This window comes from Helianthus annuus, chromosome 11 (genome assembly GCF_002127325.2).
Source record: "Helianthus annuus cultivar XRQ/B chromosome 11, HanXRQr2.0-SUNRISE, whole genome shotgun sequence".
In the NCBI taxonomy this organism is placed as follows: Eukaryota; Viridiplantae; Streptophyta; class Magnoliopsida; order Asterales; family Asteraceae; genus Helianthus; species Helianthus annuus.
In genome coordinates this window covers 49,485,888-49,500,050 of record NC_035443.2, presented here as the reverse complement: position 1 = coordinate 49,500,050, position 14,163 = coordinate 49,485,888, and the positions used below count along the sequence as shown (strand labels likewise).

Here is a 14,163-nt window from a genome sequence, read left to right as displayed (position 1 = left end):
CCTTTGGGGTTGAAGGCTTTGGACCCCTGGTTAATAGAGTGTACTTGTGCAGACCTGCTCTGAGTTTGTGGGCGTGAGTTGGTGAGGTGAGTCCTCAGATGTGACTGATTACTGTTCCTCGCTTTTCTCACTTTACAGCTTTTCATCCGATGAACCTTTCAACCTTTTAAGCTCTTGCATATTAGTCATTTTATTTGACCTTGGGCTACCCCCGTCGTCAGTTATTAAACATAGGAAGCGGTTTTTAAAATATAAAGACAAGAACCTTTATAAATAAATTAGAGTAAATGTCTATGTCAATTGGTTATTTTAACTAATTGAATCTAAGGGATAGGATCATGAGAAAACTATATCAAACAATTGATATTTGTGTTGAATTTTTCTGGGTTTTAGTTTTCAGGATTTATGGTTTATTTTTTAGAGGTTAGAGTTTAGCTTTAACATTTAGTTTTTATCTTTTGGACGACAACCTTTCGTGTTAGCTTTTAGGGTTTAGGGATTATGGTTTAGAGTATAAGACTTAGTAATGGTTAGATAGAATTTTCTTATCCCCCCCCCCTTTTCTGAATCTTTAACCCATTCGACTCTCTAAATCCAGTTAACTAACTTTATCAGATTCTCCTCATGAATTTTGGTCATTTCTTAAAAACTAATAGATAAAATAACAAAGTTAGGAAACTAGATTCAAATAATTAATGCCGGAAGCCACATAGACTTAATAAGTTGAAGATTTATAGATTGAATTCAACTAGTTAAAATGACTAAGTCATAAGAACATAAATGACATTCCCTTAAGGTTTTAAAAACCGATTTATACCGGCAGGTTAAATCGGATGCAGGAAGCATGGCCGGCACAAATCATAACGATTAACTGAGGTACCGACAAAGAAGTTATACCATTGGTAAATTGGGTTATACCGGTATTGGACCAATGGCTAAAATTTGGACTTTTAATTTTTTATGGGTCCAAAAAGGTAACAATTCTAAAAAAGTACCAATAGTGAATTTTTTGATTATGGATTAACTTTGGGAATATTTTTTAGAGTTAATTGCTCGGATGGTCCCTGTGGTTTCAAGTTTTTTCATGTTTAGTCCCCACCTTTTGAAAATAGCAGGTTTGCTCCCTATGGTTTGTCATTTTGTTACTCGAATAGTCCCTGGGTAGATGTCAGTAAGTTTGGAAATAACATGTATGCTCCCTATGGTTTGTCATTTTGTTACTCGGATAGTCCCCAGAGTAAATGTTGGGGGACTATCCGAGTAACAAAATAACAAACCATAGGGAGCATACATGCTATTTTCAAAAGGTAGGGACTAAATGTGAAAAAACGTGAAACCACAGGGACCATCCGAACAATTAACTCTATTTTTTATAAAAACCAACAATTAGAACACACTCAAACCTCAAGGGCTTTCCAGTAACAACCCTAAACATGAAGAAACAAAAACCCAATTCTGATTGATACACCCAAAGACCTTCTGCAACGGCAAATTGCATCTTGAAACCACGTCAATGGCACCCCTTTCTTCTTCTTCTTCTTCATCTTTCTCCAAAACCCAATTCACAACAACCCTAATCACCCTCCTCATACTCCTCACTTGTACCTTCAATCCCAACGTACAAGCCCTCAAAGCACCAATTCATCCACAAGACATACTCCCACTTTTACCCCATCAAATTTCATGGCCCCTTCTCAACTCTCTCCGGGGCGCCGCCGATCTCCTCCCCAGTTTCGTCGGCGCCGCCGCCGTCGCCAATAACTCCGATTTGCATTGGAAAGGCTCTTGTTTTTATGACAATACTGCCTGGTTAGAGCTTCATAATAAAACTGGTAGTCAGTTTGGTGGAGGCACTCTTCATCTTAAAGTTGGTCACTTTTTTACTTTTTTTCATGTTGGTTGTTCATTAATTTTAATTTGGGTCAATGGGTTTACCTTACTAATTTAGATATATGATTGTTTTCTTGATTTAGGGTTTTTTAGATGATTTTGGAAAATTTGTGCATAGATATCGATGTTTGATAAATATGCTTGGTTTAGTTTCGAGCCCGAGCCTGGGGCGGAACCGAGTGGGGTCAAGAGGGTTCGTTGACCTCGTTGGTCCCGAGACTTTGTTAGATTTTTATATAAAATTCTGAACATGAGTTTGACCCCATAGTTGTAACCGGTAGAAAAGAGAACCTCAATTTTGGTTTCGCCAATGGCCCGAGTTGAAGTTTTTTGGGTAAAGGGTTTACCCCGGTGAATAGCCCGAGTTGAAGTTGGCTTGGGCGTTTGGCTAACTTGTTAAGCCAGCCCTAATTGTAGCATAAAATCAGTTTCTTATGGTGTGGGGCTGTGGCTGTGGGCTAAACTATATACACTTTATCCTTGAGTTTGAATTTGATGTGATATTACTTTTAGTTTTCTGTATATGGACAATGGAACCTAGGTTTCTTGAAAATTATGTGACTGTTTTTTAGATTGATGATGTTTTTTTTTTTTTTGTTTTCTTTTAGGTAAGCAGTGCACACAGTTGGACATGTATGGATATTTATCTATTTGCGACTCCGTATCGTGTGACATGGGACTATTATTTTCTATCCCGTGAGCATACACTCGAGTTTGACGAATGGAGCGGGAAAGCTGAGTACGAATATGTAAGTTAACAAATTCAGTTTTCATTAAAAAAATTACCTGTTTGACTGTTTTCGACCATATACTTGACCCGCTCATTTCTCAACCTCTAGTGCTAAATACGTCTCTTGTTAATAAAAGGTAAAACGTAAAGGAGTTGCAATTTTCCTCATGGAAGCAGGAATGATAGGAACCCTACAGGCATTATGGGAGGTCTTCCCTTTATTCACAAATACGGGTTGGGGGGAGAATTCTAATCTTGCTTTTCTCAAGAAACATATGGGAGCTAATTTCGAGGTGCGGCCCGAACCGTGGGTAACAAACATAACCGAAGACGATATTCATTCGGGGGACTTCCTTGCCATATCGAAAATACGTGGTAGATGGGGCGGGTTTGAGACCCTCGAAAAATGGGTATCCGGGGCATACGCGGGTCACTCTGCTGTTTGCTTGAGGGACCCACAAGGAAAACTATGGGTTGGTGAATCTGGACATGAAGATGAAGAGGTAAAAATGTAAAATCTTAATATATATCACACTAGGGTTGGGTTCAACAGGGAACACTAAAAAAGTGGGAAAACGAGGGGAACCGACTCAAATGAACTTCGATTGAACTCATTCCAACGGCATTGGAACCAGCTCGTTGAACCAATGCCGTTGGAATGAGTCCAATTGGAGTTCGTTTGAGTCGGTTTCCCTCGGTTCCCCACTTTTTTAGTGTTCCCCATTGAACCTCCCACTACTACACTATTAGTAAAGATTTTAGCCTGAATTCTGACTTTGGCACGGGTTGTTTAAATTTTGACTCTAGGGTCAAGATGTTATTGCTTTGTTGCCATGGGATGAGTGGTGGGATTTTGAGTTGACTAAAGATGATGCGAATCCACATATTGCTTTGCTTCCTTTGCATCCAGATCTACGGTCTAGATTTAACGAAACTGCTGCTTGGGAGTATGCACAAAGTATGGTCGGGTTGCCGTATGGTTATCATAATTTGATATTTAGTTGGATAGATACCGTCAGTGATAATTATCCACCACCTTTGGATGCTAATCTGGTACCGCAATTCCTTAAACGTTTAACTCTTAATTTCAGTATTAATTCTGATTTTTTGAGTGTTTAAACGGTTATGTATGTTGCAGGTTGCATCTGTTATGACTGTGTGGGATCAAATGCAGCCTGCATATGCGGCTAATATGTGGAATGAAGCCTTGAATAAACGGCTTGGTACTCAGGTCTGCTCCGATTTTCCTTAAATTTTTATGACCTGCTCATTGTGATGATAATAAGTTAATGAGCAAAGTACACGGATGGTCCTTGTGATTTATCAAAATTTCGGATTTAGTCCCTAACTTTCCAAAAGTACACAGATGGTCTCCTGTGGTTTGCACTTTGTAACGCATTCAGTCCCCAACTTTTTTCCAAAAGTACATGGATGGCCCATGTGGTTTGCACTCTGTAACACATTTAGTCCCTAACTTGGACATGCTAAAACCTTTAGATTTGTTGGTTGGGGACTAAATGCGATACAAAGTGCAAACCACAGGGACCATCCGTGTACTTTTTAAAATCTAGGGACCAAATCCAAAATTTTGATAAACCACATCAACTATCCGTGTGCTATACTTATAAGTTAATGAGTTTTGAATCTATAGGTGGCAAAATGGGTGGGTTGGGTAACAGGAAAAGGTTAAGATCGTAATGTTAGCTTTGTGATGACAATAAGTTTATTAATTATGTGTCGACTTTTGATCCATTATTTTGGTCTGTTCCTCTTTGTGCTAATTTTGTTTATCCATTTTAGCTATTCTCCATTTACCCACTTGGCCCATTTGAGATAAACATAACTAGAATCGATCCGTTCGTAAATAAATGTGTCAATTGAGATAAACATAAACTAGAATCGATCCGTTGGTAAATAAATGTGTCAAAATTATCTTGATGCTAGTATGACTTTTTTTGCAGGGGCTTGAACTAGCTGAGATTTTAGTGGAAGTTGAAAGACGTGGTTCGTCTTTTGCTGAATTACTAACTATACCCGAACAAGATGATTGGGTATACGCTGATGGAAAGTCAACCTCTTGTGTTGCTTTCGTCCTTGAAATGTATAAAGAAGCGGGACTCTTTGGAGAACTTGCAGACCAAATTCAAGTTACCGAGTTCACAGTGAGTCAAACTACTATTTATATACTTACGTGATTTTATCACACGATCAAATAAAAGTTTTGTTAACTAATCAAATATTGGTTTACGAACCATACGACTTAACATTTTTCAACTTGCTCAGATAAAGGATGCATACACGCTTAACTTTTACGAAAACAATTCAAGCCGGCTGCCAAAGTGGTGTAATGAAGGGGACACGGTTGAACTTCCATTTTGTCAAATTAAAGGAAAATATCGAATGGAGTTACCTGGATACAATACCATTGAACCGTACCCGCATATGACCGAAAGATGCCCATCACTACCCCCAGATTATTCAAGACCCCAGTACTGCTGAATCTATACACTTATAGGAATAGTTCTTGGATAATGGTGAAGGTTATGTTTAGACAACGTACCACGAATTATTACTTGTATATATGTAGATCACTAGATCGTTTATGGTAATTTTACAGACGGACATACGCTTGTAAATTGTAATGAATCTTATGTTCAACCGTCTCGACTAATGAATGAGATGTCTGCATTTTGATGATTTTAAAGAAAAAATAATAATTGGATGTCACCTCCTTAGTGTCAAATCTGGGCATGCCCCGAATGTAATCATGCCTAGAGGTGCAAAAAAAAAAAAAAAAAAAAAAACCGTATCTGGTAAAAAAAACCCGGAACCAGTTATTTTAATACCCGGGTATTCTATGCATTTTAATCTCAATATCAGGAACCAGAACCGATCATACCCGAAACCGGACAAGAACTGATTATACCCGGATGTACCCGATACATGATTCTAACATCTCTCTTTTAAATTTATGTTAGTGCATTTATTTAATTTTTTTTAAATTATACAATGCATATTTAATTACAATAAACAAAAAGACGAGAAAATAGAGTAACAAAAACGCAATAAAGTTTTAAAAATACCTGAAAATTGTGTACTGAAAAACACGGAAATAGGGTATAGAAAAACCCGAAAATAGGGTAATACTCGGTTTCTTAAGAATCGGAACTGAACCCTACCCGGAATCAGGCACTTAGGGTATGGTTTTTCAGGTCAAATTACTCGAACCGAATCAATTATAGCAATAACCGATTCCAACCCTTAAAATGAGAAACCGAAACTGATTCCATAACCGGAACCGGTTATAAAAAATACCCGGTTTGTACACCTCTAATAATGCCTGGTGTTGTCATATCTAACGCGTTTAATCAACGTGTCTTGCTCATTGAATTGACATGTTTACGTGTTTAATTAAACAGGTCGACCCATTTATTAATTTACGATCCATCAACCCATTCGACATTTTTACAACTCATTTACACGTGAACTTGATAATTGGGTTAAAGAGCCATCTTTGTGTTGCTAAATATCAAGTGTGTGAGGTCCGCATTACGTCTTTGACACGAATGAATATATGAGGCATGTTCAGGTTCAACGATTAAACACACCAACCCGGCACAATTTACTCTGCTAGTTTTGCCCTGGAAGAAGCACAGCACAATTTTCTTTTCACAAAACTTCACAAAACATGACTGTTCTATTCAGTATACACGATTATCAATTCAGAATACATGCACATTACAGATGCTGCTAGTTTAAGAATCAAATTGTAGATCTCGGATCATTCAGTTTTGGCGGGAAAATGGTTACCGCCGGTGGCTATCTTGTACAGATAAAATGCTGTCATCAATCCACTGCAACATAAACAAAACATAAGACAGTTCACAAAAAAATTGATTTATAGGATGGAAAGTTGGAAATCAAAAATTCAAAACAGTGATTGAAATTGAATTGTGAGAAATATAAAGAACTGGGATAACAAAACAGATGCAAGTCTTTTTAAAGAACACTGCATATTCCATATGATAATATTGATAAAAAAAAATCCATGCAAGAGCGAAGTTTCCCAAATCGCGTACCTGATACCGGCAACAAGACCTGCAGGCATTATTTTAGCAGTTTCGGCGTATCGCTGTCCCATAACCCATGTGAGTGCCGCAGCACAAACTGAAATCAAGAAGTGACCAAACAAGATGATCACAGAGCATGTTAATATTGTATCATATACAGCAATTAGCAGACAGACATAATTTTAGTCTTTCAACGCAAATAACCGAAATTTTGATGATAAATATATGTCAGCCTACAATGAGGATGCTGATAAAAGAAACCTAACTACACTTTACACAAAAAAAAATAAAAAATAATAAATGATAACCAATTGATAGGGCATACTTGGTGACACACTATTAATGCATTCCTTAGTCTGACTTCTGAGGATAACAAAAATATGAGCATGTGATATGAAGGTTAATAATAATTACTCAAGATATATTGGACAGTGAAAGGGCAGTCAATGTACGGTCCAACTGAGAAGGTAAACGTCTATCTCAAACAACGATCAAAAGCTAAAGAATGTCACAAACATATTGTAATAGTAAGAGCAGATCCTATATATGAGAATTTGTAATGGTGATCAATATCTATAATACTCAAAACGTAAACTGATTATCCCTACCAAAGAGCAACTAGGAAGAAGTGTGGTGATCTCTACCATATTAGAGAAAAGATTTGTAAACAGCGCACTCTACCGGTTTAGAGATAAGTTAGTGAAAAGTTTGTTGGGACATGTGAAGGCATCGGCCCAGGGGCAGCTGGCCCTAAGACTCCAAATCAGTTAATTGGCAGGTTGCCTAAATTAACGTGTCTTGCTCCCTAAAGTTGTAAATCCTAATCTAGTAAGATGGTAGGGCTCTTGTAATTCTTCAGCACCTAAATAACGAGTGCTAGTTGCAGCCCGTGGACGTAGATCACACCGACCAAACCACGTAAATTCTTGTGTTCCCTTTTCTTTCGTTTATTGTTCATGTGTGCGCGTGGTTGAATCAGTTCCAGTCCTAACAAAAACCTCGATTGGAGGATTAGGGAGGGGGCATATTGTGGATTAATTAACATCCACCCAAACTAGATAAATCATTGCGTTTAGGTGGTGATAATACTGATATCCCTCAAATCTTTACTCTATATATATTGTTGAAGAATATACAAGTTTTCTTGCAAGAAATTCAATATCAACTAAGAGTTTTATTATCTACAAAAAATGAAGCCCATATAATGATTTTTTTTCTAACACACTTCACTATAACCCCATCAAACTTTATACAAACTATAACAAAAAGTAAACTTATAAACCCAGTTTAATCAAAGGCATTTTCTAACAGTCAAATCATTTAATGCATGCATATCATCAATAAATCTATAACTTCAAATTAACAAAATCCCTTATGTCACAAGTTTTCAAACCTTTAATCAAATACTTACAAAATTAAAACCCAACACCCGGAATCAAAATCCCCAATTTTCTGAATTCAAACTGCTTAAACCAACCACAATTCAATAATATTCCCTTAGATCCACCAAAAAAACCCACTAAGGCATTTCATCAAACAGCTTCTATGCACGAATCAAAACATACCAGTTTCAAGAATCAACCCGACCCACGAGTTCTTTCGCTTGTGAAAGGCACTGAGAGTGAGATAAGAAGCCAGAAAGAGCAACAATCCAGTGCCAACACCACCAGCCAACGACGTCGTACTCCCTTTTCTTGCAAAGCCGATAAGCCCACCACAGAACACTATCATCCCGTACGGGATCGTGAAGCAAAAATCATGCATTTCAACTGTACCAAGATTTGAAATTTAAACTGTTTTTGGAAGGAGATTATTAGGGTTTTTAGCGATCGCGATCGAAAATCTTTTATAGGGTTTGATTTGAACAGAAGATTGAAATCTTTTGGGTCAACGAGAGTGGTTCGTATTTGTTGGCTGATTAATAATAATTAATAATTAATAATTAGTGTTCATTCTTGGTGACTGAGATTGACTCTCACTCTCCCCATTATTTTCTGCGGTATCTAGGTGAACGGCTAATGCGAGTGGCGCCGGTTCGTCTAGGATGGAAGACGAAGTTTTACCGATTAGTCGTGCTTTCGGGCGGGTGGAGGCCGGGTTTCTGCGCATCTGGGAGAGCCAATGGACTAACGACGGTCGAGTAGTTAACCTTGGCCACAACGCCTGGTATAAAAAAAATTAATAATTTATTTGGTCGAAATTACCATTTGTCCAGGTCTAAAGAAGGGGTGTGACTTTTGAGGGGTAGTATAGTAATTTTGAGTAGTTCATGTGGGCACCGACTACATGATGCGATTGGGTCTGTTCTTGAATGGAAACTTCTAAATTAGGTGAAAAGGTGACGCCAATAACGTGGTGGTGGAGTAAGGGACCATGGTTGTAGAATAAGGTTTCCAAGGCCGAGTACTTTTTGAGTAGTCGCTACCGGTAGGCTACTGAAGTGACTTTCTTTGACTCCGTCTAATTACTCGGAGTTGGTCAAATGCGGTCAACCTCGGCCAGAATTGGATCTAGTAGGTAAACTCGGGCCTAGTTTGACTTAAATAATAATAAAACATAATTTCTATGCATATCATCTTAAAGAATAAATATCATTTTCACGTATTTTGTTATAAATATTAGTAAATTTGTGTTATTTGACATATATTTCATCTCCAAAAAGTAATTTTTTTATAATTTAACATGTCCGAGTACTCCCCGAGTACTCTCAACTCCCCGGTCTACCAACTAGGGAGCGCCTAGTGACTTTTGCAACCATGCAAGGGACTAAATTCGATTCTCGCCTTCCCCATTATTTTCTACGGCGTCTGGTAATGATGGGAGACTAGACAAATAGGTGGAGATCACTAGTTCGGTCCTTGAACTAAGCGGATTTTACCTCACCGCACTGTCTTCGGGCGAGTGTTCACGAGCTTCGGCCCTAGGTGAGGGTTTCGCTGGTTCGGACGCGAGTGTATCCCAATGAAGTGAATTTCGCCAGTAGCCTATTTAAAGTATTCGTTGATTGTTAAAAAAACAAGGTGAAAAGGCCACGTCATCTGTTCTCCAATTCAACCACTTCCATATTATTTTTGACAAAATCATGAAATGGTTATAAAAAAGTTAAAGTGGATAGTGCTTAGGGGTGAGAACCAAAATCGAACTAAAATTAATCGAACTTGAATTAACCGAAAGTCGGTTATCGATTGTTTTTTGTACCATCGGCTAATTGAAATTAACCGAACTGAACTATATATATTTTCGTATATTTCTAGTTTTTACACCTCTATTTCATGTATTTATACATTCATTTCATTTATTTATAACTCTATTGCATGTATTTATACGTCTATTTCATGTATTTATATCTCAATTACATATATTTCTAAGCAAAAAAAATTAGCTCTGGTTTAATTTGGTTATTAACCGAATCTAACCGACAAATTAACGGAATACACCGAACCGGTTAACCGATGAATTTGGTTACAGTATCAGTTAATGCTAATAACCGAATCAAACCGTACACAACCCTAACTCTTATGCATCTAAAGTTATATATGAAACCCGTTAAAACGACGTAGTTTTAATTAAAAATAACTAATAGTTGTGTTAGTTTTTATTTTAAGAAACCAACCCCATTATCTCCATCAATTTCGTAAATTTTGTTCCTACTCTTCCACTTCCATGTGCAACACATTCTTCTTCATTCTCTCCCTATTGATCTCCATCAATTAGGCATTTATAGTCTTTTGGGTATACTTTAACTTATCTTAACTCCACCTAAAACATTTCTTCCCCATTTCATTTTACCTCACTTTAAGAAAATGATTTAATCCTTTTAACTTCATCTAACCTTATTTTTAAGTGGTTTTTAGTTTAGAAAATAAAAGAACAATTAATTCAATCTCTTAATATCTAGTTAACGTGTTAATATACAACCCATTTAATGCCCCTTAACACAAGTGGTTTATAATCTTAGTTAACACCCTAAATTTAGAGTAGACGGCTTACTCCATCAATTTCCTCTACATTAATTTTCCACTAATTTGGCATTTATAGTTGATCTTCGTTTTGATTAAAACTAGAGGGCAGGCCCGTGCGATGCACGGCATGACCAAAAGTTAGCGTATTTTTGGTTGTGTAGGTGGGGAAAATGTTTATGTATGGATTAAAGATAGTTAGTAGAAAGACAATGCAAGAAAAGGCATACGAAATGTGCTAATACCATGTACTATGACGTGTAACAAAAAGGAAAGGCGTGAATAAAGTAGGAAAATTCGTTGCGTAATCCATTTAAGAGTAAGCATGCATGCCAAGTCTTAAAACATACATTGTAGGGGGAAAAGCGTAAAAGTAGGTTTCGGAGTTCCCCGTTTTATTTAATAATTCAAGAAATCTTAAGGCGTTCATGGATGGCTATGTAGCTGACGGTCCACTTTCACCTGGTGCGCTCCCTACGGAACCATCTGAATACGAAGCTTCATAAGTGGGGCTGTGTTATAAAGAAGGGAGATATTAGGAAGAAGTTCAACTTGGATTACACATATATCAGTAGTTCCTATGACATTATGTTGTACAAAAATCGATAGAGTGTAATGGTGGTTAAGTAACGTACCTTTCACATGGAGTGTCACTCATGGAACCATCTGATTCACAACCAACATAAGTAGCGCTGTCAAAGAAGGAAAGGGAATGTCATGCAGTTATTTGGCGTGTATAAATAGGGGGAAAAACATGACCCAATGATTAAACCTAAATATCCAAAAGAACAGAGAAGTTTAAATAGAACCACTTGTGTATAAATAGTAGGGAAAACATGACCCAATGATTAAACCTAAATATCCAAAAGAACAGAGAAGTTTAAATAGAACCACTACAAACTTAATCGTAATAGACGTAAATAAAGGCAACCTTACGGAATGTGGGAAGTTAGGTGTGTGCTCGCATGTATTCTTAAATTGAAGAAGCCTATATCAAGTCCAATGTTGTAGTTCGTTACTGTGTATGTAGCTGGGCGTCCAATAGGCTGATCACCTATAAGGATCATGTTTCTGGCCAAACTAACGTTGGGCATTCGGGCCGAAATGGTGTATTGGCTGTTCAGTTTTTGACCATTGCATTTTGTGGTTTTGTATGAGATAAGGTTTGTCCTTTTTTTTTCAATGTTACTATAGAAATATAATTGTTATTGTTTTCATATGGTTTCCATTTAATAAGTAACATTTGTATAGCGAGGCTTCAAGAAATAAATATGATGGCTGTAGTATATAATATTTGTTTTTAGACGTTTTCTAAAAAGAAACCACAGTCGGAGATGTAGTTTTGTGGTTCAGTTATTGTATCAAGTAAATAGGTTATACAGAAACTTACATGGACTTTCTGTTCGCTTCTTTGAGCTTAACTGGTGTTGGTATTGTCATCACCGCAGGGCTGGTTGGTCTATCAGGTTGCCAGCTTCTTTCGTCTGGGAGTACACGTTTGCAGTTGAAGCTCTCAAAGGTGCCATGATTGTAATATGTGGATGTGTCGACTTGGATGGTTCGGGTGGTGCCCACCAGTGAGTGCAAGCAGTTTGGGAGCGCCGAGATGCCACCATTAGAGTTCTGTATTATGACTGGAGTGAAGCTAGCCGGGGTGTTTTCGGAATAAATGGTGTTGATACGCGTGAGGCCCGATTCCACATTGAGTATATCCTGAGCAGTGGTCTGGGTTAGTACCTGTGCAGTGTCATCGAAACACACAATGACTACACTTGCCGTGGAATCCAGGACATCAAGTTCAAGATGGTACCTGTGAATTTTTTTTTTGATGTCAAAATGTACAAAGGCTTTTGGCAACGTAGATAACAATAGAATACCAAAACCAAACCTTGCCCGGGGGAACATAACCGGGTTTTCACAGCCAGCACACCAGAGCTCCCCTTGATCAGCAAAGACACCTTTCATGCATTTCCCGCCTCTACACGTAAGTCTAAACCATTGCTCGCTATTACGTATGCCTTTAATGACCACACGACAATTGAACTCAGCACTCTGTATGGATTAGAAGAAACATCTATTATGTATGGACAATAATGGGTACGGGGGAAACGGTTGAAATTATAGAAAGGGGTGATACCGTGTGGTGTTTATTTTCTCGGCCGTGGCGTAATATGTCTTCAAGCTTCGATAAACTTTCTGAACAATTAGCAACAGTAGTGGTTTTCTTCATTTTGGCAGATGGTTTGTGATTTGCAGTCTCCGGTTGCAGAATGAAAGAATTCATGGATGAATGTAGCCATGTATTTATAGTCACATGAATCGTAGACTACTCGGATCACCTGCGGCAGTTTTCAGTCGAATGAAAATTTAATCAAAACCGTTACAGAATATTTAACGATGTCATGAAATTAATATCTTTGTTTTCTATAGTTCCTTGATTTGTTAGTAATTATTATGTGACCTCTCAACTTATTACCGGTATGTCTTAAATGGCAATCATTTGAGTAGTAAAGGGTTTTATTTTCATGGTAGGCAAATTGAATATGAGAAGTGTAGACATGCATAAAGCTATACGGTTAAATAAAATGGATGAGTTAGCAAGATATCACACTATTTCAATCAGATTTGGTTGTCCTTTGTATTATACGGAAAATAAACTTAGGGATTATTTTAGAGTACCTGATAGTAATCAGTTATAGCAGATGCAACCAACAACTCCAACAACAAATAAATCAGTAGCCGAGTTCAGCAAAGGCCTCAAAAAACGGGCCGCTTTTATTCAACCGTTCAACAGAGCTCGCCATAAACCGTGACCGTTATTGACAAAACATAGTGTATTATATATTTCACCAAACTCTAAATCGTGACTGTCGTTGGGCTAAATATTCAAAACCATCAGACGTACACGGTACTCATGTTTAAGTTTAGCCAGGTTCAGGTCAAAACGCAAGACTTGACTTTGCAAAGTTCTACACGGTCAAGTAAAGACATATCGAAACATGTTTCAAAGCCTCTGAAGGCTGAACTACCTGTATCACTTAGGCTCATTGTTAAGGCGAAAAGTTGCATTTTTATATTTATAGGATAAAGACATAAAGCTCAGATGCTATTTACCAGAATATAATGTTTAACCATAGGATCATGAATATGTCTTCATGCAGGACTACACATGTCTGATCCTACCCAAAGAGCACTAATAAGGATTAGATTTGATTTAATATTATCCTTTAATTAAGAATTGATAATAAACTTGTATCCTTGAAATTTTAAATTATTTAATTTAATCGAAAAAAAGATGGTCTGAATGAATCACATGTGTAGTGTATAATAATATGAGATATGAAGGATGTATAAGTACCAGTTATGCTCCGTCTTTTCCGATATGCATGGTGACGTGAAAACGACAGGAATTCCTTTAGCATATCTTCGAAGTGAATAGCAAGCTAAAACCGCAATACACCCAAATAAGAAAGCAGCATAGACACATTAAGATGTATAATTTAAAGCAGTTCCA

General features: G+C 37.4%; 2 protein-coding genes across 2 annotated transcripts; one reads left to right on the top strand and one right to left on the bottom strand.

The window, feature by feature from the left end:
- Window positions 1–1,406: 1,406 nt before the first annotated feature.
- Window positions 1,407–5,317, top strand: LOC110890208. Its single transcript, XM_022137797.2, has 7 exons — window positions 1,407–1,867; window positions 2,499–2,639; window positions 2,758–3,123; window positions 3,428–3,673; window positions 3,759–3,851; window positions 4,582–4,782; window positions 4,904–5,317. Exons 1-7 carry the CDS (start codon window positions 1,514–1,516, stop codon window positions 5,117–5,119), a joined length of 1,617 nt encoding a protein of 538 aa, XP_021993489.1. The 5' UTR covers window positions 1,407–1,513; the 3' UTR covers window positions 5,120–5,317.
- Window positions 5,318–6,254: 937 nt separating this feature from the next.
- Window positions 6,255–8,605, bottom strand: LOC110890207 (protein FATTY ACID EXPORT 6). Its single transcript, XM_022137796.2, has 3 exons — window positions 8,256–8,605; window positions 6,700–6,787; window positions 6,255–6,474 (listed from the first exon to the last, which is right to left on the bottom strand). Exons 1-3 carry the CDS (start codon window positions 8,452–8,454, stop codon window positions 6,402–6,404), a joined length of 360 nt encoding a protein of 119 aa, XP_021993488.1. The 5' UTR covers window positions 8,455–8,605; the 3' UTR covers window positions 6,255–6,401.
- Between the last annotated feature and the right edge of the window lie 5,558 nt (window positions 8,606–14,163).